Here is a 25,000-nt window from a genome sequence, read left to right on the forward strand (position 1 = left end):
GACAAAAAAAGCATAGGGATGTTATTCGTAACATCCGTATAACATTATTCGTAACATTCGTTATTACTCGTAACTCGTAACATTTTGTCCTTTTCCTTTCTTCATCCTTACTATATTGGCTCACCATCCGAGTTCAAAGATGTTATAAATTCTTATAAAGTTATACTTTTTGTTTTTAGACATAACCTGGGATTCGAACCCGCACTATCGCCCTGCATATATCCCCCGATACACTTCGCATAATGATACATACTAATTCTTCCAAGTTGCTTCACGTTATGATCTTGTATTTGAAAGCCCTATTTGAATATGCATTGTGGCCAGCCGTCTTTGATTGTACGGTACGGTACGGTACAGGTACGGTCGAGGGTAATACGACACCATCTACCGCCTTGATGACGGCAAAAAAAAAATAGGGATGTTATAAATTTTTCAATTCTCCTATTTTTTCAGGCATTACCTGGGATTCGAACCCGCACTATCGCCCTACATGCATTCCCCCATACACTTCGCATTCATACTCATTCTTCCAAGTTGCTTCACGTTATGATCTTGCGTTTGAAAGCCCTATTTGAATAGTGCGGCCAGCTGTATGTGGCCAGCTGTGTTTGATGGTACGGGACAGATACGGGATAGCGCCAGGCGTGACACAAACACACAAACAAACAAACACCAAATTAAAGCTGTGTGGACCCTGGCTAGCGCCAGACGTTACTGAAGTAACGTCTTCTGCATAGCTACGGGAATAATTTGTACATCACAGCTACGGTAGTCGAAGCAGAACAACGGACGATAGATCGATGTGTCTTGAACCTGACGAACTCTCACCGTGTCTACAAAACAAGCGCGGGAAAGCATACCAACTTCATCATACTTCTGCCAAAGAATGACGCAATAAAAAAATTCCGCCGTGGGTGAACCCATCTCAGCTCAAAATAGGAGTTGCACACTCTTGGTTATGTACTCTTGCCGTAGGGTACCGCTCGGCCACAGCACCCCTTCGCCGGTTCCCCTCTGCGGTCGTAATATTTGGAGGTGGGGCGTGTGACCGACCCCTGTCTGTAGAGCATGCAACATGTGCATTTTACATACAACACGTGCATTGTGCAAACGCAGTCGATCTGTACTTTCTTCCCCCTTTGAGGTGGCAGTGAGATGCACACGGGGCAGTGAGCTAGTAAAGGGCCAGGCATGATCCCAGTACACTCAAGGACCTTGCATCGTTTGACCTATGAGTAAGTTGTTGCGCTCGGCCATACGGCTTTCTTTTTTCCCTTGGTGTACGGCAAATCAAGTTGGGGCGCTCTCGCGGTACTCACCGATACTCGTGAATCTCATGGCAGCGGTTAGATTAAACCTAGCAGTAGGAATACGTGAGTAACCCTGGACTTGCGAGAATGAAGTTGAAGACTCTACTGCAGCTGTACTCATGGTTGATTCATATGATAGTACATACACACCTGGCAATATGACGGTAAATACACGCCTGGCAATATGACGGTAAATACACACCTGGCAAAATGACGGTAAATACACACCTGGCAATATGACGGTAAATACACACCTGGCAATATGATGGTAAATACACGCCTATCCACACACGCTCTCTAAGCTGCAAAGTTACTCTGACACAGAGCTCTTCTTCTCACCACCACCACCATCAGTTCACGCATGACGCCTAGTCTATGGTTTTAGACTATTTAAAGGGAGAACAGGGTTGCTGCGTATGGTGCCAGCGACCCACTACAGTAAATCCTGTAACTAAAGACCACCGTGACTAGCGAACAGCCTGGTACTACAGACCACTTCGCCAGGCACGGACGGTCTCCCATTCGTATATGGTTGTGCGGTGGAAACCTCTAACTAAGGATCACCTGCCACTAAAGACCGCTTTCTCTGGCCCCAAGGGGGGGGGGGGGTCGTTAGTCACAGGTTTTACTATATTTACGTTCCAATCACCGGCACCATCGCTCTTGGTGCTCGTACAGGTGCAGCTTGCTATTCTGCATGCTCCAGCTCCTATTCGCTGTGTCATTGTCGATCAGTACTGCTGCTGGCTCAAAGTCACTACTGCAGTGACCATGGTCACTCTCACAGGCACTCGCACGGCAGGTGTTGTTCGATGCAGCCTCTGATTCTGATAACGCTTTACTTTCCCTTCTTTTCACTCGGCTGTGTACTTTGTACTGTGCAGGGTGGACCTGGTGGCTCTTCAACCGGCTTTGGTAACTTCCTGGAGCTTGGTCCCCTGGATGCTGACTTGCAACCACGTACAACATCTTGGGTAAGTTTTAACGAGAGAGCTTGGAAGCTCAGGGCCCTACGCTATGCTTTTTTGCCTTGATGACCTAGACAAAAAAAAAGCATAGGGATGTTATAAATTCTTTAAAAAAATCCTTTTTTTAACGTAGGATTCGAACCCGCACTATCGCGCGCCCTGCATGCATCCCCCTATACACTTCGCATACATACTAATTCTTCCAAGTTGTTTCACATTGTGATCTTGCATTTGAAAGCCCTATTTGAATATGCATTGTGGCCAGCCGTCTTTGATGGCACGGTACGTTAGGGGATAGGTACGGGACAGGTACGGTCGAGGGTAATACGACACCGTCTAGCTGCCCGCAATATTCAAATAGGGCTTTCAAACGCAAGCTAATAACGTGAAGCAACTTGGAAGAATGGGTATGAATGCGAAGTGTATGGGGGAATGCATGTAGGGCGATAGTGTGGGTTCGAATCCCAGGATATGCCTGAAAAAAAATCCTATGCCGTCAGATACGGATAGCGCCAGGCTTGACACAAACACACAAACAAATACCAAATTAAAGCTGTGTGGACCCTGGCTAGCGCCAGACGTTACTGAAGTAACGTCTTCTGCATAGCTACGGGAATAAATACGTTTGCAAGTACAATTAGCCTTGTGAATAATGACCCTCGATTATGCATGAGAAAAGTGTCGTTATTCGCGAGTTGTCGTTATTCGTGATGTTGAAAGTGTGTACTGAAAGTCAACTAATAATCGGCGCATCTTTATTTGCAGCTATTTTCGGCCTGGGAATTTTTGGCTGAAAATTTGTTGCGGTCGAAATTTTGTTTTGGAAGGTTCAATGTGACAGTATATACAGGCAGCAGCAGTACAGGCTGAAATTGAAATGCAGCCGAAATGTGTTTTTGCCCTGGGAGGCCGAAATTTCAACATGTGGAAAATCTGTAGACTTACAGTAGTCAAATGGTCACTAGGTCATTGTTATACTAGTACCCGTGGTTGTTATACCCGGGGTTGTTATACCCGGGGTTGTTATACCCGGGGTTGTTATACCCGGGGTTGTTATACCCGGGGTTGTTATTCCCGAGGTTGACTGCACACGCAATGGAATGGACTTTTCCCTACTACTGTATAAGCAGATATATTTGTCTGGAATTTGATTTCGACTTTTTCGTCCAAGGAGCTTTTGGACTGAATTAAATGCCGGACTAATGTCGATTTGTCCAGCTTTTCAATACACTCCTATGATCCATGGACGAAATTTACAACCGGACGAACTCCCTTTCATTGGAGTTGGACTAAATTATTCACCGACGGAATTTTCTGCCTGTACAGTACAATGTCATGTTTCCCGCTACGCCACATCAGAACCAAATGTGTTTTGGGCAGACTACCACAGCTCACATTTGTACTGCTATTCACTCTTATCTTCAAAAAAACTTTTTTAATATTCTTCTATTCTTCGGTCTTAAAACATCATCAAGTTTTGTTTTTCTACTTGTCTGTACACTTGCACGCGCGCGCACACACACACACACACACACACACACACACACACACACACACACACACACACGTGCTTATTGGCAGTCTCTGTGTGTTTGGCTGGTGTGCTGCAGACATCCCGTGCCAACGTTTTGTTTGTTGATAATCCTGTGGGAACAGGTTTCAGCTATGTCGATCACCTGTCATTGCTGACTAAGACTGACTTGGAGATCGCTACTGATCTAGTCACTCTCACTGAGCATTTCTTCAAGGCCAACCCGGACTTTGCGGTGAGTTTTGCTTGCTGGATTCTAGATGGTATGTTCAGTGCTGGTGTGGTGTTTGGGCTTGTGAATGGGTGGCTGTGTGTGGAGGCCCTGGAGGGTCCTCTTGAGAAACTATTCCTACACTGCTGCCATTTCCATTGGAAGTTCCGCGGAAAGAAATTAGAAGTACATGTCCAGTACTTTACTTGTCTTTCCGTGCTGTCCTCCATTGTCTGTGAGGTGTATCTGCTCAGGGTTCTGTGCTAGTACTACGTAACGTTATGCCAACAGTACGCGGACCAGAGTGTGTAACTCCACGTATTCTGATATGTGTATAATGTCTGTCAATTGTGCTACTGTGCAGAAAACTCCCTTCTACGTCTTCTGCGAGTCGTACGGTGGCAAGATGACGTCAGTGTTTGGACAGGAGCTGCAGAAGGTGGGTAATTCTGATACAGTGGTTCTATCCTAACTACTACTAGTAAATACAGTCATGTAGACCGTGGACACAAGGTCATACCAAGAGTGCATAACCCCCCAAGAGTGTGCAACTCGACTATGGGTGCTGTCCCGGCAGAATTTCAAGTTGATGTCATTTTTATGATGCAATGCGCACTGTACATGGATTATCAGACGAATCCGGAACCTGTGGTGGACCAAAGCCTATCTGGTCCTGTACAAATTATTGCAAAGAAAAACGTGTGATGCGTTGACACCCGTACACATGTTGTAAATCACCGGTGCAAGGAGCATTGCATCATAAATAATGACGTCAACTTGAAATTCTGTTGGGACAGCAGGGTATCTGGGGGTTGCACACTCTTGGGGGAGGGGGGTTATGTACTCTTGGTCATACTAATGTTGGCAGCTGTACTGTATTATCCGGTGTGTGATGCTGTTTTCCGGCTACATTTCATGTAGTGAAATCCATCATTGCACAAGCATGAGGCTTCTACATGTTGTCAGTTCAGAGTGATAGACAAGCTAGGAAACTTTTACTAGAATTTCAGTCGTGCTTTTAGTCGTGCTGCTCAACTTTTCAACCATTGGTAACGTCTTGTATGTACTGGTATTCATTAGTTACGGGGCCAAAAAAATCGTGCGGCTTATACTCCGAATGTGTGTGTGCGCGTGTGTGTGTGTTTGTGCACGCGCATGTCTTTGTGTGTCACAGGCTATTCTGGCTGGTCGTCTAGACATTAACTTTCACGGTGTTGCTCTTGGCGATGGCTGGGTATCTCCCATCGGTGAGTTTTGCTGAACGTTCCGCAATTACTTGCGGGGTGTATAACATAATATGTATGTGAGTGTACAGGTACATGTCGCTTATCCGGTGGTCAGTCATCCAGCACGTTGGTTATCCAGCAACTCACTGACGGCTCATACACTGTATATCCACAGTCCTACTTCAAGTAAATGTGGGCAGTGAGCACACTGAACTTTGCCTTTAAACACCTTTCCATACAAGTCAGTCTATACTCTATAGATGATCCCAACGACTGTCTGAGGATAATACTAGTAACAGAGCATCAAACACACAGGCAAAATCATGCTCTACAGTCCTGTTGATGTGTGAACACAGAAGAGAAGGCTATAGCGTTATGTCCATGTAGCTTCAGTTATGCAGTTATCCAACAGAGTGCAGTCCCGGGGTGCCGGGAAACTGACATTCAGCTGTACTAGTATTGTGGAGTTGCTGGAACTCCCTGTCATAACATGTACATTGTATAGCCTGTAATCACACATGCTGTAGAAGATACCCACATGCTATGTACTCTTGCCATACCTGTCATTCCAACTACACAACCAGCATTTGCAACACCCTCTGCCGAAAAGCTTCATTAAATCGTAGCTCTGCTGAAGGCTGTTGGCTTCTTCTTTTTACGTCCACGCCGTCACGTTTATGTTCTATTGGTTTACTCTGTGTGTAGATTCCATGGCTGCCTGGGTTCCCTATCTCTACACATTGGTAAGCCTGGCAACTATCTCATCGTAACAGCATGATGTGTGTGTGGATGTGTGTGTGGATGTGTGTGTGGATGTGTGTGTGGATGTGTGTGTGGATGTGTGTGTGCATGAGCGTACTGGTGTATATGTGCCTGTGTGGATGTGTGACAGACACACATGAAGATTTTCAAATGAGCCCATCATGGCAGCTTGAATGAGACTGTCAGACACTCGGGTGTGTGCGTGCGTGTGTGTGTATGTGTGTGCGTGCGTGTGCGTGCGTGTGTGCGTGTGTGTGTGTGTGTGTGTGTGTGTGTGTGTGTGTGTGTGTGTGTGTGTGTGTGTGTGTGTGAGGCCTTACAGAAACTCCCACCAAGTACCAGGCAGACATGTCCAAAGAACAATGCAGTCATTGCTGCCTGATGGACCCTTAGATGTGGGCAGCTGAGAGTATCACCTGAGTAGTTTTCAGTCCTCATGTAATGTGTATGTGTTCTGTATTTGCGACTATCACCGGCATGCATAGTTCATATACCACTGTTGCTCAAAAGTGCATCGGACCAGTGCCAGGTCAGGCCACAAGACAATAATTGAAAATTGTCCAACATTCTCAGCTCTGACCACTGCTGTTTTTCCATGTCATATAGTACTGCTCAATGAAATCCAGTCGCGTCACCCAAGTACGCGCCGGGCGTTGCACAGCCGGAAGACCTGCGAACACTAGGCTGCGGAATGATGCAAGGCGCAAGCTTGAGCGACCCGACTGGATTTCATTGAGCAGCACTGTAGTAACATGGTGCATATTGCACTGGGGAGTATTCAATACTGCATAGTAATTTGGTTATCAACCATCACCTTTCATTGAAACTCTGCCAGTATTGAATGGCCCAATTACTGCTCATATGCTTCCTTGTATATTGAGCAGTTGATGAGTGATGCACCGTTTCCAATTTCCCGTTTCCTGGTGTTGCATGTTGGCCGTAGTCCCTGATCAACCCCGCTGGTGTGGAGAAGCTCAATGCTATTGTCAACCGGACACGTGTTGCCATGGCAAAGGATGAGTGGACCATGGCCACGTCACTCTGGTCAGAGATGGAAAATGTTGTGGGACAGGTGAGCCTTTCATAGTGTGTAGGTGTGTATGTGTATGTGTATGTCTGCATGTGTGTCTGTGTGTCTGTCTGTGTCTGTCTGTGTCTGTTATTGGTTTGTGTTTGTGTGTGTGTATGTGTGTGTGTGTCAAGAAGATTTTGACTACCTGCTATGTGTTTATTTATTTAGTTAGTTAGTTTATTCCAAGCAGTACATGGCTGGGGTAGCCAATGACCACTTTGCGTGGCGATTGCAGGGTTTTTATAGCCAACCACGGGTTTGGGAAAGGTTCAAAATCTCCCTGCAATGTTATGTGTTCAGCATTGTTGGAGCTCTCTCTCTCTCTCTCTCTCGCTCTCTCTCTCTCTCTCTCTCTCTCTCTCTCTCTCTCTCTCTCTCTCTCTTCCTGTCACACGTTACAATATGCTGGTGGATGGCTTTGTAGCGTTGTCCTGCTCCTTGCCATGTTGTATCTCAACGGCTGGGGTTGATGTGCCACTGTTGCCACTATTGCCAGTGACTAAATCATCAGATGAAGAGTATACATTGATCTAAACTTGCTCTCCCTGGGTTGCACGTGACACTAAGCACAGGTGTCAAGTTGAAGCAGTGCTGAAAGTATACTAGTACCCACTACTGTGTGGACTGCAAACACGGCTTGTGCAATCATTGCCTGAATCTGCGCTAGTTTGGCTGAAGTTTTCCCCTTGTCGAGTTTTGCTAATCATATTGCTTGTGATTAAAGGGGCACTCCGGGAATATTTTCGGTGGTGTGTTCTCTTCATGGGGGCCTTGTATGGCCCCAAGGAATGGGGAATCGCAAAAACTAGACCAAAAAAGTCGATATATGAAGCCAGGGAGGGCCAAGTTTGTCTCCTCTTTTGATGGTTTTGATGACGTCACGTGTGATTAGTATTCAAATTCTCTGCATTTGAAGATCTTAGTTGTTTGAATTTTCTGGTGATGAAGAATGATGTTTGCTCGACATTCCCAAGCTTCACAACTGCGGACCTACTCTAAGGAACCTGAAGGACCCCCTGAGGTGCCCCTGGTGGAAGCGCAGCCTGATGAGGGCCAGGAGATTGGAGCGGACGACTTCACTGGTCCACGTACGAGGATCCCGAAATTCTCTATACGCCGTGAGGCATATGGTCAGAACAGTTTTGTTTAGACAAGCTGACGCGAAGTCGGGGTGATGTGTAACGCACGTCAAAGGGCTGTCAATGCTAACAGCTGCAGCGCTCTCTCGACAGCGAAGGTAATCGACTGCCCTCTGCATCACCCCACATTTCTGGCAGGAACACCAATCGTTATTTCCTTGTCGACCAGTGAAGTCGTCCGCTCCAATTTCCTGGCCCTCATCAGGCTGCGCTTCTACCAGTGGCACCTCAGGGGGTCCTTCAGGTTCCTTAGAGTAGGTCCGCAGTTGTGAAGCTTGGGAATGTCGACCAAACATCATTCTTCATCACCAGAAAATTCAAACAACTAAGATCTTCAAATGCAGAGAATTTGAATACTAATCACACGTGACGTCATCAAAACCATCAAAAGAGGAGACAAACTTGGCCCTCCCTGGCTCCATATATCGACTTTTTGGGTCTAGTTTTCGCGATTCCCCATTCCTTGGGGGCCATATAAGGTTCCCATGAAGAGAACACACCACCGAAAATATTCCCGGAGTGCCCCTTTAAGCGTATGCCGCTTAGGCAGAGTATGCAGGGTCTGAGTTAGTGTACAGTCACATGTTGGAAAACTGGGCTTCTATCACATGCCACGTACGGCTGGATATCCTAATTGCGTTTTCGCACCCTGTCCAGCGCTGCATACCACGTCCCAGCAGTGCGCCTTGCATTATCACCTTTGTTAGAACTGTCTGTTACCACCTACCACCTCAGTTACCTAGGGCATGTCACACTGCTATGTAGAAAGTGCGATATTGCGCCAGTTTTGGCATATATAACATCGCCCATTTTCTACTGGTACTACCTCCATTGATGATCTCTGTTGGAGTAAATCAGCAGCCATTTGGAGAGTTTTCAATGTCAACATCTCAGAAGAATTGTCCTTGCTATGTCAGTGTGCAAGTGGAATGGGTTGGCTGAGAAGGAATGTGCAGTGGTGTTGTGACTGATATTGACATTGAATACGTAATGGCCGGGTTTGTGGCTTATTCCTCTTCTCTTTGTCAGTTGATCTGGAAGAATTGCTGTGCTAACCTGTTTTGCTATTTGTCTTGTGTTTACGTTCTGTGTCCTCGGCATGTTTTGTGGTATTCCTGCTGCTGCTGCTGCTGCTTGTTGGTGCTACTGCTGCTGCTGCTGCTGCTTGCTGTTTGTTGCTGCTTGTTATTGCTGCTTGTTGGTGCTGGTCTTGTTGTTGTGTGTTTGTAGCTTGCTGCTGATGTGGACTGGTACAATGTACTCAAACATACCGCTTTCGTCACCACCGACTTGAGCTCCCTTGCCCGTCAACAGCTACTCAAGGTTCCAAAGGAGCTGCGTAAGCTATGTTGATTGCATGCCAGTGTTGCAGTAATGGGCAGATATGATCTTAGTGTGAACGTGGCTATGGCTAGGTTTAGGGCAAGACTTGGCTAGGTGTGTTTGTCGAGTGCCGTTACTTTCTCTTCACTGCTCCTCAGATAGGGGCTGGCATTGAAACTGGCAGAGAGGGTGTTCACCTTCAGCAACTTGCTATGCTGCATGAGCACGAGGGAATGAATCCTGTCTGCATAAAGCCATGCTCTCAAATGTTTCATAATGTGCCCAGCCAGCAGCTTGGCTCCCACCCGCAATTGGGGCAGATGCAGGGCTATGGAGTTATGGCCGAAGTGACATTGTGCGGCACTGCACCCTGCTTCCTTCAAAAATTCAAAGCACCACTGCACAGTGCATGGCTTGACTGATCAACACACCTGCTTTCCTGCATGCAGGGTGCAGTATTTCCTGCATGTAGGCGCTTGAGAATAGGCCACTTCTGTGCTGGTCCTTTGCTGTAGGTCAGTGAAAATGCTGTCAGGCCTGCATTGCCACACTATATTCCATGTGCAGGGCAATGCATATCTGTAAGTGTGCACAAACTTTCTCAACTTGCTACAACCCTTAAATTAATATGCCACGGGATGCAACGAATTGCTCTAACCAACTTGGCCAACATCGGGAAACACGACTCATTGGCTCATATTTTGGTTATTTATTCTGACTAGCTTCTCTTACTCGTGCTGTTTTTCTTGTTTGGTCTGCATAGATGTATTGTACAAGAGACATGTTGCCAATATGCAGGCTGAGTCACTGAATCAACTTATGAACGGTGAAGTCAAGCGTCATCTAGGTCTCAATGTCACTTGGGGAGGTATGACTGAAACCATGTCTCTCTCTCTCTCTCTCTCTCTCTCTCTCTCTCTCTCTCTCTCTCTCTCTCTCTCTCTCTCTCTCTCTCTCTCTCTCTCTCTCTCTCTCTCTGTCTGTCTCCCTCTCTCTCTCTCTCCGTCTCTCTCTCTCTCTCCATCTCTCTCTCTCTCTCCCTCTCTTTCTCTCTCTTTATCCCTAGACTGTCGTGTGTTTGCACCACGTCTTGTTTTACTTGTACTTACTACCTCCGACAAGCAAAACTTGGCGCGTTTTTTGTACTTCAAATTATGGGAAATAACACACGCTTTACAATCAAACTAATGATTGACTCACCAAAATACAACTTTGTATTGCTCAACAAGGACATTAGAGACATCAGTTAGGCTGAATCACTCTCCTCTGATTCGGAGATCGCAGTTTCTTCTGGAGAGGAATTTCCCTGTTTTGAGACGAAAGTGCGACAAGAGCGGATTCAGTTGCAGCAAGTACCGTGGCTTTGTTGTGATCGCCCTGGAAATCTCGATGTCGCTCCTGTGTGCTGGGCTTGAGCCACGATATCAAGGTTAGTCATCTCCGCCGCCACTATCCAGGTTAACGTGGTAAGAACTGTGCAACACCTCCACCCTGGACTGCAACTCTTTTTGTCGGGTATTCTCGCCAACAGTCCGAAATAATAGCCTGCAGCAATTCCTGGCGATTTCCCTTAGCCAACAGAGACTCATCGCTCTGGAGGCTATTGAAAGACGCCAGGATTGTTTGGCATGGGCATATGGACTCTCTGTGCTGGCTGAGTGATCAAGTGGAGAGAGAGAGAGAGAGAACTCCTTGGTTTTGCATTGAAACGCGAAAGCACGACGATTCTCCTTTGCAGAATGACGCGCGCACTGTTGTGCTGGTACAAGAGAGACTGGCCTGCCTCTGACAGTCTGAGTCATGTGCCACTCACCAGCTCGTCACTTGGCTTCCTCCACCCGGTTGCATGGAGCTACAAGTAGGTCGTAGAACAAACCTCACAGCCTTGTGAAGTAGTTAGTTGTGGTACCAACACGAAAAAATCAAAAAAACGCGCCAAGTTTTGCTTGTCGGAGGTAGTATGACAACACATTTGATCTGTTTGTGTGTGTTTGTGTGCGTGTATGCGTGTGTGTGTGTGTGTGTGTGTGTGTGTGTGTGTGTGTGTGTGTGTCTTTTATAGCACAATCTGGTGATGTGTTCACTGCTCTACGTGGTGCATTCATGAAGAACTCCATTGCATCCGGTGAGTTGCTTTTCTCTCTGATTGCTAGTTTAGCCTAAACACTCAAACCATGGAGCGTGTGCATGTAACATAACAGCTCAATCCATGCCACGAACATAATCCCGTGAAACCAATCGGATCCCAAGAATTGTTAAAATCTGAGCAGTTTACAGGACGGTGGTCTATCTGAACTGCAGCAGCCATCTTTACTTGCATGTTCAAATATCAACTTCTGAATCCTATGTATGTCTTTCTGTGTGTATGCGTGCGTGTATGTGCGCATGTGTGTGTGTGTGTGTGTGTGTGTGTGTGTGTGTGTGTGTATGTGCGTGCGTGTGTGTGTGTGTGTACGCGCATACGCGCATGTTGTGTTTCACGATGTGTGTCGCACACGCAGTTGATTACTTGCTGGCTCAGAAGGTGCCTGTCACCATCTATCAAGGACAGCTTGATCTGATTGTTCCCACAATTGGTAAGGCATTGTAACCACTGCACACTGCTAGGTACTTACAGCTGTGTGTGCTGTATTCTTATGTGCCTCATTTCCTCTGTGCTGCACTGATGAGTGCACTAAGGACGAAACAGTTCTATCCGCAGATTGAGTAATTATGTGCTGTATATGTGCTGTGTGTGTGCTGTGTATGTGCTGTGTATGTGCTGTGTATATGCATTTAGTGTGAGTTTGTCTACAGTATGTGAGGCGCCGAAGAGCTGGGGGTCAGGGTTCCAGCCTAGCCCGTTCTTATTTTTAGCGAACACGGAAGTTTCGTTCTTATTCGATGACACGGTCTTACATGCAAGTCGAGCAGACGTGAAACCCAGCCAAATTATGCCACGGGCTCGTTCCTCGTACGGTATAACTCCTGATCTCCAGAAAAGTTGAAGTCAACAAAAGCTTCCACCTAGGGCCAAAGCAAGCGGAGTTGCACACTCTAGTCTATGTACCCTTGGTATCTTATGACAATCGGTGGAGTGGAGGCAGGGATAATTTCAGTTGAATCCTGGGATGAGTACCTTGATGCTGTCAATGCCGTCTCTCTCTCTCTCTCTCTCTCTCTCTCTCTCTCTCTCAGGAGGGGGTATTACATGATAAGTTTCTGGCAGTGAGCAAATACATGATGCATGTTTGTGTCTGTGTTTTCCTATTGATCTGTACCTGCTAGGTACTGAGACGTACATGAAGAAGCTGACCTGGCCGGGCATGGCTGAGTTCAACAAAGCTGTCAACAAGCCCATTCTGATCGAGGCTGAGTTTGGTCTCTTCCATCAGCAATATGAGCATTTCAACTTCTTTGCCGTTCTCAAGGCTGGACACATGGTGAGAGTCTCTCTGTACTTCTGCATAGCTGGTTGACAACTTCATGTCCGAGGAATTGTTTGAAAAGCACCTAACTCCTTGGACAAGCCATTGGACAATGAAGTGCCGAGGCTGTGTGGCCATGCCCAATTCAACATTAGAATGATCTTTTAAAAGAAAGGTCCTTTTCTGTGCCTTGTAGTGCCCAGGGGCCACTCCTGAAATCCTGACCCGGCTGTTCATGTTCCTGTGTAGGCTGTGCTAGTTGATACCATGGCCCAATGGCAGCAGCTATCTGAGGGCCCACGGAAACCATTTTTGGTTGGCCCGGCCAAACCCTAGCCTTTCATACTTACTGTGTACGATGTGGCGGGTATACTCGTACACATGACCTACTCAGCAGTGAAGAGACGTTGCTGGCCAAGCAGTTAGTGTGTCCATGGCCTGATCAACCGGACTGGTTCTGCCGGGCCTGTATCTAACTACTCCGTGCTGTTGAATACTTCTCAGCTGTTGCCTGCTAGTGATTCTGTACTGCTGCCGCTACCTCTTTCTCTCTCTCTCTTTCTCTCTCTCTCTCTCTCTCTCTCTCTCTCTCTCTCTCTCTCTCTCTCTCTCTCTTTCTCTCTCTCTTTCTCTCTCTCTCTCTCTCTCTCTCTCTCTCTCTCTCTCTCTATCTCTCTCTCTCTCTCTCTCTTTCTATCTCTCTCTCTCTCTCTCTCTCTCTCTCTCTCTCTCTCTCTCTATCTCTCTATCTCTCGCTCTCTCTCTCTATCTCTCTCTCTTTCTCTCTCTATCTCTCCTCTCTCTCTCTCTCTCTCTCTCTCTCTCTCTCTCTCTCTCTCTCTCTCTCTCTCTCTCTCTCTCTCTCTCTCTCTCTCTCTCTCGTCATGCTAATGAGCAACTGGGGAAATCCAACTCCTTACTGCTTTGGGGTTTGTGAATAGATGACTTGCACAAGGATTGTCTGGGTTCGAGACGGGGCAAGTGGACCTTCTGACTCTGCACTTCCCCACCTTTTGAGTTCGTGACTTTCGAAGTAATTAGTTTCGCTTTTTGCCTGACGAACACTGAGCTAGTTTTTTTGGCTAGAGAGTAGAGTTGTTTTGATTCGACTTGTATCGTCATGCCGAAGCGCTGCTGCGCTCCTGAATGAACTAGCAGACGAGAAATGGAACTGAGGCTCCCATTCCATACGTTCCTTTCCGAGCCGGCCGGGCGGGAGGCAGAAAAATGAGGGAATAACGTTATTATTTTAGTATCATTGGTGTAGGCTGCAACAAGCACGTCGTGGTCCTGAAGTGTGACTACTTTCCCGCAGTGGAAGCGAAGTGAAGCACAACGAAAGTTTGTGGACGTCTGAGAAAGAATTCGATTCCCTTTCAATCGGCTGCACTAGCTCCAGAGCGACCCTCTCCTGAGGACAGACTGCGGAGAGGCCAGGAAACTGCCGAGTGACGAGTGGAAGCCTAAACCATGAAAATGAAGGGTGGAAGGACTGAGTATGAGAGCCAGATGGCCTTTAGTAGTACTTCAAGTAGTATCTGAGTTGAAGGAGAGAACAAGTGTGCTGGAGAAACGCTGCGAAGTCCTCAGGCCTGATGTGTACTAGCTACTGTTGAAGTCTCACTTGTTCCGATATGAACATTTCATCAGCCCTTACTCTGAGCAGCTGTATCTAGACTTGGATCTAGGCCAGAGACATAGCATTGTAAACCTTACTGAAGCCATAATGTATCCGATGCCTGGCTCTAGTGAGAAAGCAGTTTGGCGCAGGCTCGCAAACTATGATTGAATCAGGGAGTGGTGGAAAGTCACATTATACCTCTTCATGATTAGCTGGTAATGACGACGATGCGGCTCCGGCTGGGTCTCATGGGAAAGTAACTTGCATACCTGTTTAGTTGCAACGAGGCAACGGTACCCCATGTACTAAAGACATGATTGAACTACATTTCATCTCCTCCTGGGAGAATGTGGAACAAATAATGCCAGAGTGTGTCTGATACACATCACAGTCTGCTGAGTATGTTCATTATTGTGGACGTAACATAACTGCGCTGTGAGGTACCTTCTGCGTTGGACCTACAGTTGAGCCACTACTCTTCTTACAAATTCTGTACAACGGTGAAAGGATTTGTTGGAGCATCATCAAACAGTGCATTCGCCTTCATCATACACTGGCTCCGTTGCCTACAGTAATTCACGTCTTGACGGGGCGCGCTGGGACGATACGGAAGGAGCGGCGGGAACCATTGGAGTGCTCATGATGCTGGTTAGCGGAGACGGATGTGAGTGTCAGGAACGGGAACGCAACCGCACTACTGTACAGATCAGGAAGCGATGGAAGAGTTGAATCTGTTCAACCTTCCATACCGTGTACAGGGACACAAGCGTAAAAATGGCTACATTTCGAATGTGAACTGGCGATGGCATTGTGTGGCGACGAACACAACTGCAACTGTTCAAATTTCAGCATTTCGAACATTATGCTTCCCACCGAATGGCTCACATGACGGAGTTGGACATTACCAGGCTAGGATTATCATTTGCTGTATTTATGGATAGTCCTTGAGTTTTCAGATGAAGTGCTTTATCTTTTACCTGTCGTTCCTTTAGTGTGGCACAATGTCCATGGCTGCTTTCTTGTCTTCATAACAGACTGGTATAATCAGCATGATTCTGCTTTATTAGAGAAGAAATAAAAATTTCCTTTCGGAAAGGAAGCCCAGAAACATCAACCCCCATGGGCTGTGCTGTATGACTCTCGTCCATCGACATTAACCGTCGCAATAACTGCTGCATGTATGTTGTGCTGTGCGAACCGTACAAGATTTTAACAGCTCACCCACGCCTTCCCAACAGGCTCCTATATCCCGTACCGATAGCGTTACATTGAATATGAACTAGGCTAGCACAGTTATCCTTCGTTCTTTTGATGGCGGCGGGTAGCATGGAACTTGACGTGTTCTTGGGATCCTCGTGCAACACTTGCTGTTCCCGGATGCCATATTATTGGGTGCATCGAGGTTGCTTCTATGCTCACTGTTGTTTAGTAAGACAAATTTTTTAATAACTATTTCACCGAAGAATATGGCAAGAGTATTTTGGGTTGGTTTGAACGCCTGGCTTCTCTTCACATAATATACAGTTATGTACTTCCACTAACCCTACAACTTAAAGTACAAATGCACATGACTCATGAGCTTCTGAAGACAGTGACGGTACTGACCAAGTACATGTACATCATGTACATGCCGTGCACCGTTCATTCATGCTGACAAAAAAAGTACACTACAGACGGTGTAGGGTGCCCGCAGTGTAGCCTGGGTGCACAGGGTGCACTTGCCCCGTCTCACTCGCGGCTCGGATCTTTGTGCAAGTCATCTATTGCGATGGGGAATATCGTAGAGTTTGTTACCTGCCACTTATACTTCTTGGGGCTGTGCGTGCGTGTGTGTGTGTGTGCATATATGTGTAACTACCTGACAGGTGCCTGCTGATCAAGGTGAATTTGCACGGACTATGCTGACAATGGTTCTTGGCATGTCTAATTCGTCAAAGTAACCATCAAGCACACCCGGTATCTTATTCATTTCCAATTGAAATTTCTGATTGAAATTCATGTACTAAACTACTGAATCTACGTTCCTCTTCTGCAAGAATTCTCTTAGTAGAGTGCTCCCAATTCTCTTCTTTTGGACGTTGCTAATTGCTGCAGTCTTTTTGCAATGGTGTGATCTCTCCTCCTCTTGCCCCTTCCCGCTTTCTCTCTCTCTCTTCTTTCCATCGATCCATCAGTTTCTTTTAGGCCTTTTCAACTACTGAAAGTGTTGTCACCACTTTCTCTTGATGTAATCATATTATGTTCTGCTGTGATTTGTGTTCGTTTGTGCATGTGTCGAGGTGGTCCTCCTATATGTTAGGGTGCAGAATTGTGTGTGCGTGTGGGGGGGGGGGGGGGGGGGCATTTTAACATACTGTGTCGACTGCCCTACAACTTTTTTTTGACTTTTTGCATGCTGTCGCCACATGTTCCAACTGTTCATGCTGGCTTGATGTCTCACTGTAGCTCCCCTGTGTACAGTGGTGCATAACGTTCCACACAGTCATGTGTGTTTTCTTGATGCTCAATGTACAGTGCTGCTCAATGAAATGTGGTCGCACCAGTGAAGTACACACCGTGCGCTGTGGGTTGTGACCACTCACTCCATCAGATTTTAGCAGTACTGTAGCGTGCATGCCTACTGCCAAACAGTCTCAGCTGTGCTGAGTGCATGGAGTCTACTCTGTACTCTATTGCAAGCACAATAAAGATCACCTGAACAAGGCAGGAACTTACCCCTGCCCTGACTGATTTGGGCCAGAGCCCAAGCTAAACTAGAAATAATATAAAAATATAGGCTTTGACGCTGAAAAGTTTTAAAAGGAAATAATTATAACAAGACAGGAAGAAAAACTCAAAATAGCGAAGGGCTGATTCATGAACATTCGAAACGGAAGAAATATGGCTCCACATATAATTGCAGTCAAGCAGAGATATTCTGTTATACGTAAGATGCAGGAAAAACTAACTAGTTACGATAGCACGTCAACTAACGAGCAAAAGAACGCCGCCTAGGCTAGTATTACCGACAACGCCTTGCCATTATGTAGATTTATGCTGCATGCCGTCAAAATACTGAAAAGATACACTGTATCGTAACGACATCATTGGACAATGATAAACATGATCAGCAGCAAAACGCATTCATAACAGCACTGCCAGCAGTATACCAGCACATGTCAGCTATGCACACGATCGTAAAGAGCATACAAGCCAGGGAGTCGTAAAATACCAGGTATTTTACGACTCCCTGATACAAGCCATTGGTCATCATCTTCCAAGGCCGTCACAGACACTTTTTCGGCCGTTTTTTTTTTTTTTGGAGCACATTACAACAAAGCGCGATGATCGGAGCTTAGCGCAAACGTGACAAATCCTTGTCCCCGATCGTGGTTTGTTGCAGAAAAAAGTCTTTCATTGCAGTTACACTGAAATGGCACCAAATGCCTGGAAATGCTCAATAATTGGCTTCAATTTTTGAATTTTTTTTCCCGGGGGAGGGTAATGTTTGTCCCCGATTGCAGAATCAAAAAGACTTTCATTGTAGTTACCGTACACTGAAATGGCACCAAATGCCCGGAAATGCTTGCAATCGGCTTCAAATCCTTGCGGACCACTGCTTGGTGGGGAATGTAGTGAACTTCACCCACCGCGCCGACTTCGTTTGCTGGCACCTATTCAATGACGCCAGTTCCCAGCTGCTCTGCCGTGACCGCGAACACGTGTGTTGCTGCTGAATCTGGTGCTGATGGCTTGGGACAACCGGACAAAACCCAACCAAGCTTTGTCCCTATGGCAACCAGGGTATCACTGCCGCGGATGATGTTGCCCTCTGTGAATTCCCAGTAGTGGTCTGCACCAATCAGGATGTCCACATTGGCCGCGCCAGTGCAATCGTCGGCCAGTTTCAATGTCGAAAACGTTGCGATCGACTCCGCTACCTCGGTCGGAAACTGCCGGCTGATCGGCGCGCTGATCAAAGGAACGGCTACTGCTGCCACTGACACTTGGTTCCCCTCCAGTGTTGCGATGCTCTGGCGCACGACGTCGACTTCCTTTGATGACCCGTGCTGTGTTCCAAAACCACGTATGGCCAGCTGCTCCGTGTGGTCCGTCGGCAGATCCAACTGTTGACGCAGGCTGTTCGTTACATATGACCGCTGGCCGCCCAAATCCAACAAGATGCGGGCTGTGAGCTGACGGTTCGGTTCTTCCTGTGAGGCCACCGCTGCCGTGGCCGTCTGTAGTAGCGGTGCCGATGCCTGTGACATGGCGGAGCACGTTCCGGAGAATGTCTGCTGCCCGTCTGCGCAGATGGTGGTGTGATGCCGTCTATCACATTTGCCACACCGCGTCTTGAACATACACTTGGCTGCTATGTGGCCTTTCCTCGTACACACAAAGCAGCGGCGCTGCTGGATCAACAAATCTTTCCGTTTGGCCACACTGGTTACTACGGAACATGACGCGGTAGCGTGGTCTCGCCCACAGTAGATGCACGCCATATTGTGCACTGTGGTGTTGAGTGATGCCGCTGTTGCCATGACGCCCCGGCTTGGTTCTCTGGTGCCACTTTGGACGCTGGACACATAGGAACAGCGTTCCCTGGTTCTTATTTCTTCACGCAACTGCCGCAGCACTTCTTGCAACGAGAAAGACGCATCGCCTACACCTTTGCACACATCCAGCCTTTGGCAGTTTCTGCAGAAGAATTGGGGCGAACATGTCTCCATAGTGCTCGGTCTTCCGACCCATATTCTCCAGTGACCGCACGTGGTTCACTACACTATCCAGCAATCTGCGGAGGCCCGACAGATCATGCTCATTGCTGATACCTGGCAGGTTCAGCAGGGCATCCATGTGCGCACTGATTATACGGTGCGGATCTCCGTACCGCTGCTCTAGACACTTGACTGCCGCTGCGTAATTCGCCTCTCAGGCTCAAACCACTGAAATGAGTGATCACTGCTGCTGCTGCTCCGTATACACTGCTACGTAAGTAGGTGAACTTGTCAGTGTCTGTCAAGCCGCTATTGGAGTGGATCAGCGACTTGAACACATCAAAGAAATGCTGCCACTCCATAGCGTTGCCACCAAACTTGCCGAGCTCTAGTTTCGGCAGCTTCACTCTGGCAGAGCTGCCACTGGCCGACACTGACGACAGCGTACTCAACTGTGAGTTGGACGCTGACGACACCACAGCACTCTCTTCCGTAAGGGCATCACGCTTCTCAGTACTAGTATTGTCAGCGTCCTCAGTGATCGGGTTGACTACTTTGCCCGAGTCTGCAGTACTCTCTGAACTCTCTCCCGGCGTGCTCAGTGCACTGGCGCGTCGGTCATCACGGGTACGTGCTTTGTCCTCTGCTGGGAAATCCAATATCCGGTCCAGTGTGCTGCAGAACGTCTGCAGCTTCAGTGTCCAGTCATCCGCCTCCATGACTTCCTCCTCAACGTCTCCATCACTGACGTCACACACTAAATCCAAGACCTCTGCGTCCATGATCCAGAGCGGCCATGCGCCAGCAGGCCTCTTGCACGCCAGCAAATAATTGCGTGCATGACGCACAGACGCACGGACATCGTCGGCCAACACACTCAGATATCGAGCTTCGTCAACAACGAGTGCTGAAACTCGCCATCTCGTGCACGATCCCCGATGGCCCCCACGCACCCTGCGCTTCTTGCGCAAAACAAGCTGATCCTGCGTCTTTGCCGACGCTTCTACTGCTGGTTGTTTTGTCCCAGAGCCAGTGGTCTCACTCGTCTCTCTGGACTCCTCCTTCTCCTCCATGACTGACCAAATTTCTCTATTTTAAAACACTACACTATTCGACTCTCGATCTCAAGCTCCACGATCCGGCTCGAAGGACCATGTGAAATTGTCGACCACAACTAAAAACTACGCGGTCTTCAGACCCCTGTTGTAGCGCGATTTCCTGGCCTTTTCGTGGAGAAGACTGTATTTACTTATTGGTTTCAACCATACTCTCAAATCAACCAGAAAACAACAACAACAACGATCGCCATTCCGCTAGGACCTGAAAGGTCTGACGTGGAATTCAGGTTACACTAGGAGGTGAAGGCGGAGAATGTGACAGTGTTCGCTGTGAATTATTTGAAAAGCGAAGATTTGACTGTCACATTCGTAGCCGGAGCCTCCGAAGTGTAATCGCTGTCATCAGCAAAACGTGTACATCAGCGTGCACGCGTGCGCGTGCATGCATGAATCATTGAATGATGAAGATCATGATATCAAAGACAAAACAGAATAATGATCACGCATGCATGATGCATTGATGAGTCATACCACAACGTAACCATGGATATAAATAATGGCGACGCGATGGCGGCAACTACAAAAATTGTGTAGTTCCGCGTCCAAAAGCAGGTGCAACAAGGAAAATTCAGAGTGCAGTGCAGAACAAACAGAAATTTAAATCGAAAGGAGATAAATATTGTGGAGATGAAGCAAATCAGTTTGGTCTGTCAGAGGGTGCTTGCGCCCAGAGACAGGGTGACAGCAAACCCTGTCAGAGAGAGAGTCAGTGTACAGAATAGGAATACATAGAACGCAGCACGCAGTGGAGTTGCTGTGGAGAGCGAGAATGCAAGCAATCACGTAAGCTATAATTATTACTAGTACTATCTATGCAACAAAATTATATCGGCGTACTAGTATCCGGCAAACACGCACAACAAACACTGTATCGTAACAACACACTCGTAATCATGGTAATGATGTTATCACAACGACACTCATTCTATTTTAGCGCAGTGTCCTGTCCAATCACACTCGTAAATCTCGCACACTCCCTCCTTGACAACTGACACTCATAAATCTCGCACACTTCATGACTATTTCTGAAGAAGAGAGAGAGAGAGAGAGTCTTATTTCTTTGCCTCTCGTCTGCATTTGCTGGAAACATGTTTGTTTCAGCTATTGTTTTAGCCTGCGTGATGGTTGTGGCATCCGCCAAGCCTGCACCTGAGCTGGGAGAGAAATGGGGCTATGTGGATGTTCGTCCTGGAGCTCACATGTTCTGGTGGTTGTATGGCTATGAAGGAACATTGTCCCCGCAAAAACCACTCGTCATGTGGCTTCAGGTCAGTTTGTGTTGAAAAATACATTTTTGTTTGTGCACGTGGAGGAGTTATTCGATTTGGTGATTTTGAATTATTTCAGCTCCACTTCCAGTCCAGTTTATTATAGTATTGTACATTCTAATAGATCGAGCAGAGATTTAGGAGAAGAAGTTTAATCACACAACCCAACAACGCTATTTGTTTCAATACTCAGTTAGCTGTGGTAAATTCCACTTTTCGATTCACTCTCTTTACTTCACTAGTGGATGCCTGAGAAAAAAACTAATTTGCACGTGTACATAAAGAGAGAAGAATGTACATACAGGCATGATAATGACACAGTGCTGCTAACCTTCCGTATTTGTACAGAAAACCACTCCTTGGTCCGCACTGCGGAATTCGAGCTAAATGGTACCGAAAATTGAAGAGGATCAATCCGCTATGTAGCAGCATGGCGAGCACAAGCTGAGCCGAATATTTTTTTTCCCAAAGCGAGTGTATGCCTCGCTACGACTACAGTCTACATGATATCATGTGATACAGCCTACAGGTCACACGTATTTTGCACTAGCAAATCCAGCCACTGGCAATGCCTGTACTGTGATTGTAAAAAAGAGAGTTGAAAAACACAATACCAGCAATGCACACGGCAGTACATATGGGCAGTACGCAAGAACACTGCGAAGTATGGAAAATCAGAAGTCGCAGTACGCAAACAGACCCAGTTGGTTGGCAGCTTTGATGACAGCATAGCACAAGGTGGAGGGCACACTGCAAGGTGTACATATACTGTAGGGTACCGCACGGCCACAGCACCCCATCACCGGTTCCCCTTTGCGGTCGTAATATTTGGAGGTGGGGCGTGTGACCGACCCCTGTCTGTAGAGCATGCAACATGTGTATTTTACATACAACACATGCATTGTGCAAACACAGTCGATCTGTACTTTCTTCCCCCTTTGAGGTGGCAGTGAGATGCACACGGGGCAGTGAGCTAGTAAAGGGCCAGGCATGATCCCAGTACACTCAAGGAGCTTGCATCGTTTCACCTACCAGTAAGTTGTTGCACTCGGCCATACGGCTTTCTTTTTTCCCTTGGTGTACGGCAAATCAAGTTGGGGCGCTCTCGCGGTACTCACCGATACTCGTGAATTTTATGCAGGGCTGAAACGAATGCTCCATGAAGCGAACAAATTAATATTCTTTTTCCGAATACATGCGAAACGAAGAATATTCCGAATACTCTAAACCATACAATTGCCATGGATACCTAGTTTTATCCATGGTAACCATAGACCATTACCTGGCATACACCACCATTACAAGAGAGACATTTGAAAAATCATTTGTCTTCCTGATTATAACACATCGAAAGAGGCAAGCCTACTTATATTTTGCACCAAATAAGCTTGACCGATGTCAAAAAGGCGAGTTTCTGTACATTTACGAATATTCCTATTCTACTTTAGCGAAGAATATTCTTTTTCCGCCTTGCATATTTCGAATATTCCTTTCAGCCCTAATTTTATGTCAGCAGTTTGATTAGAGCTAGCAGTAGGAATACGTGAGTAACCTTGGACTTGCGAGAATGAAGTTGAAGACGCCTCTGCAGCTGTACTCATGGTTGATTCATATGATAGTAAATACACACCTGGCAATATGACGGTAAATACACGCCTGTCCACGTACGCTCTCTAAGCTGCAAAGTTACTCTAGCACAGAGCTCTCCTTCTCACCACCACCACCATCAGTTCAAGCATGACGCCTAGTCTATGGTTTTAGACTACCGTAGAATCCCGCGGATAAGCCCACCCGCGTATAAGCACATGCTCTCGCATAAGCCCAGGGTAAGTTCGAACATCACTGAGCTTCATCGTACAAGCCCATGGGCCTAGGTCATACCAAGAGTCCATCAATTATGGACTCTTGGTCATACTGTTAGGTACCTCCGCCCGTACTACGTCATTCTCACCTTTCGTTCCGTTGGCCTGGGTAGCTACTTGCGCACCCATGTTTGCCATAGCTACCCAGGCCCTATATATTGCGTTGCCTCTCTTCAAATCTCTCTCTCAACTCTCTTCAATAATCACCATGTAGTCGTTTCGTTCGTCTTGGTCTCTTGTCCCGTTTCTAATAAATGTCGTTACCAACCTACTTGTTCCCGTTGTTAGTCTCTTGTTGGACTCAACAATACCATGTACATTGTACATGTAGTTTTTTTTCTTCGTTTTTCGTACATTCCAACACAATCATCGGTTGTTTTTGTTTGCACAGTGGTTTTCAGCAATGTACTTCTCACTTCCTTGATACTTTTCACTAGCACAATGTCGGCGTATACGCCCCGCGTATAGGCCCATTTTCTCGTATAAGCCCACCGAAATGTCCTTGTGAAACAGATAAGCCCATAGGCTTATCCGCGGGATTCTACGGTATTTAAATGGAGAACAGGGTTGCTGCATATGGTGCCAGCGACCCACTACAGTAAACCTGTATCTAAAGACCACCGTGACTAGCGAACAGCCTGGTACTACAGACCACTTCGCCAGGCGCGGACGGTCTCACATTCGTGTATGGTTGTGCGGTGCAAACCTCTAACTAAGGACCACCTGCCACTAAAGACCGCTTTCTCTGGCTCCAAGGGGTGGTCGTTAGTCACAGGTTTTTCTGTATTTACGTTCCAATCACCGGCACCATCGCGCTTGGTGTTCGTACAGGTGCAGCTTGCTATTCTGCATGCTCCAGCTCCTATTCGCTTTGTCATTGTCGACCAGTACTGCTGCTGGCTCAAAGTCACTACTGCAGTGACCATGGTCACTCTCACAGGCACTCGCACGGCAGGTGTTGTTCGATGCAGCCTCTGATTCTGATAACGCTTTACTTTTTTTCCCTTCTTTTCACTTGGCTGTGTACTTTGTACTGTGCAGGGTGGACCTGGTGGCTCTTCAACCGGCTTTGGCAACTTCCTGGAGATTGGTCCCCTCGACGTCGACTTGCAACCACGTACAACATCTTGGGTAAGTTCTATGTACAGTTCACCTTGCGAGTAATGACCTTGGATTGTGCATGAGAAAAGTGCCGTTATTCGCGTGTTGTCGTTAATCGTGATGTTGAAAGTATGCAGTCAACTGGTCACTAGGTCTGACGATTGTGCCGTTTTTCGCGAGTTGTTCATATACCCGGGGTCGTTTCCTGAGGTTGACTGCACATGCATTGGAACGCACTTTTCCCTAGTACACAAACTACCACAACTCACATTTGCGCTGCTATTCACTCTTTTAAGGCCATCATTTTTTATATCTATGTTTCGCGTCAGTTCAACTTCCAGAATCATATGCGAGCGGTGGGAAAAAATAAAAAGTTGCAGA

The 25,000-nt window shown here is 47.0% G+C and overlaps 2 protein-coding genes across 2 annotated transcripts in view; both read left to right on the plus strand.

The window, feature by feature from the left end:
- Nucleotides 1-2,107: 2,107 nt before the first annotated feature.
- LOC135811594 (retinoid-inducible serine carboxypeptidase-like) lies at nt 2,108-16,840 on the plus strand. Its single transcript, XM_065324828.1, has 12 exons — nt 2,108-2,284; nt 3,889-4,044; nt 4,385-4,459; nt 5,195-5,267; nt 5,952-5,989; nt 6,952-7,080; nt 9,450-9,558; nt 10,306-10,410; nt 11,605-11,667; nt 12,044-12,118; nt 12,810-12,964; nt 16,436-16,840. Exons 1-12 carry the CDS (start codon nt 2,123-2,125, stop codon nt 16,508-16,510), a joined length of 1,215 nt encoding a protein of 404 aa, XP_065180900.1. The 5' UTR covers nt 2,108-2,122; the 3' UTR covers nt 16,511-16,840.
- A 4,566-nt stretch (nt 16,841-21,406) lies between these two features.
- LOC135811595 (retinoid-inducible serine carboxypeptidase-like) overlaps nt 21,407-25,000 on the plus strand; it is a gene marked incomplete at its 3' end in the record, with an annotated part of 14,594 nt that continues 11,000 nt past the window's right edge. Inside the window, 2 exon segments of the mRNA XM_065324829.1 lie at nt 21,407-21,656; nt 24,560-24,649. Coding sequence (XP_065180901.1) covers nt 21,477-21,656; nt 24,560-24,649 — 270 coding nt within the window.

Source organism: Sycon ciliatum, chromosome 3 (assembly GCF_964019385.1).
Source record: "Sycon ciliatum chromosome 3, ocSycCili1.1, whole genome shotgun sequence".
In the NCBI taxonomy this organism is placed as follows: Eukaryota; Metazoa; Porifera; class Calcarea; order Leucosolenida; family Sycettidae; genus Sycon; species Sycon ciliatum.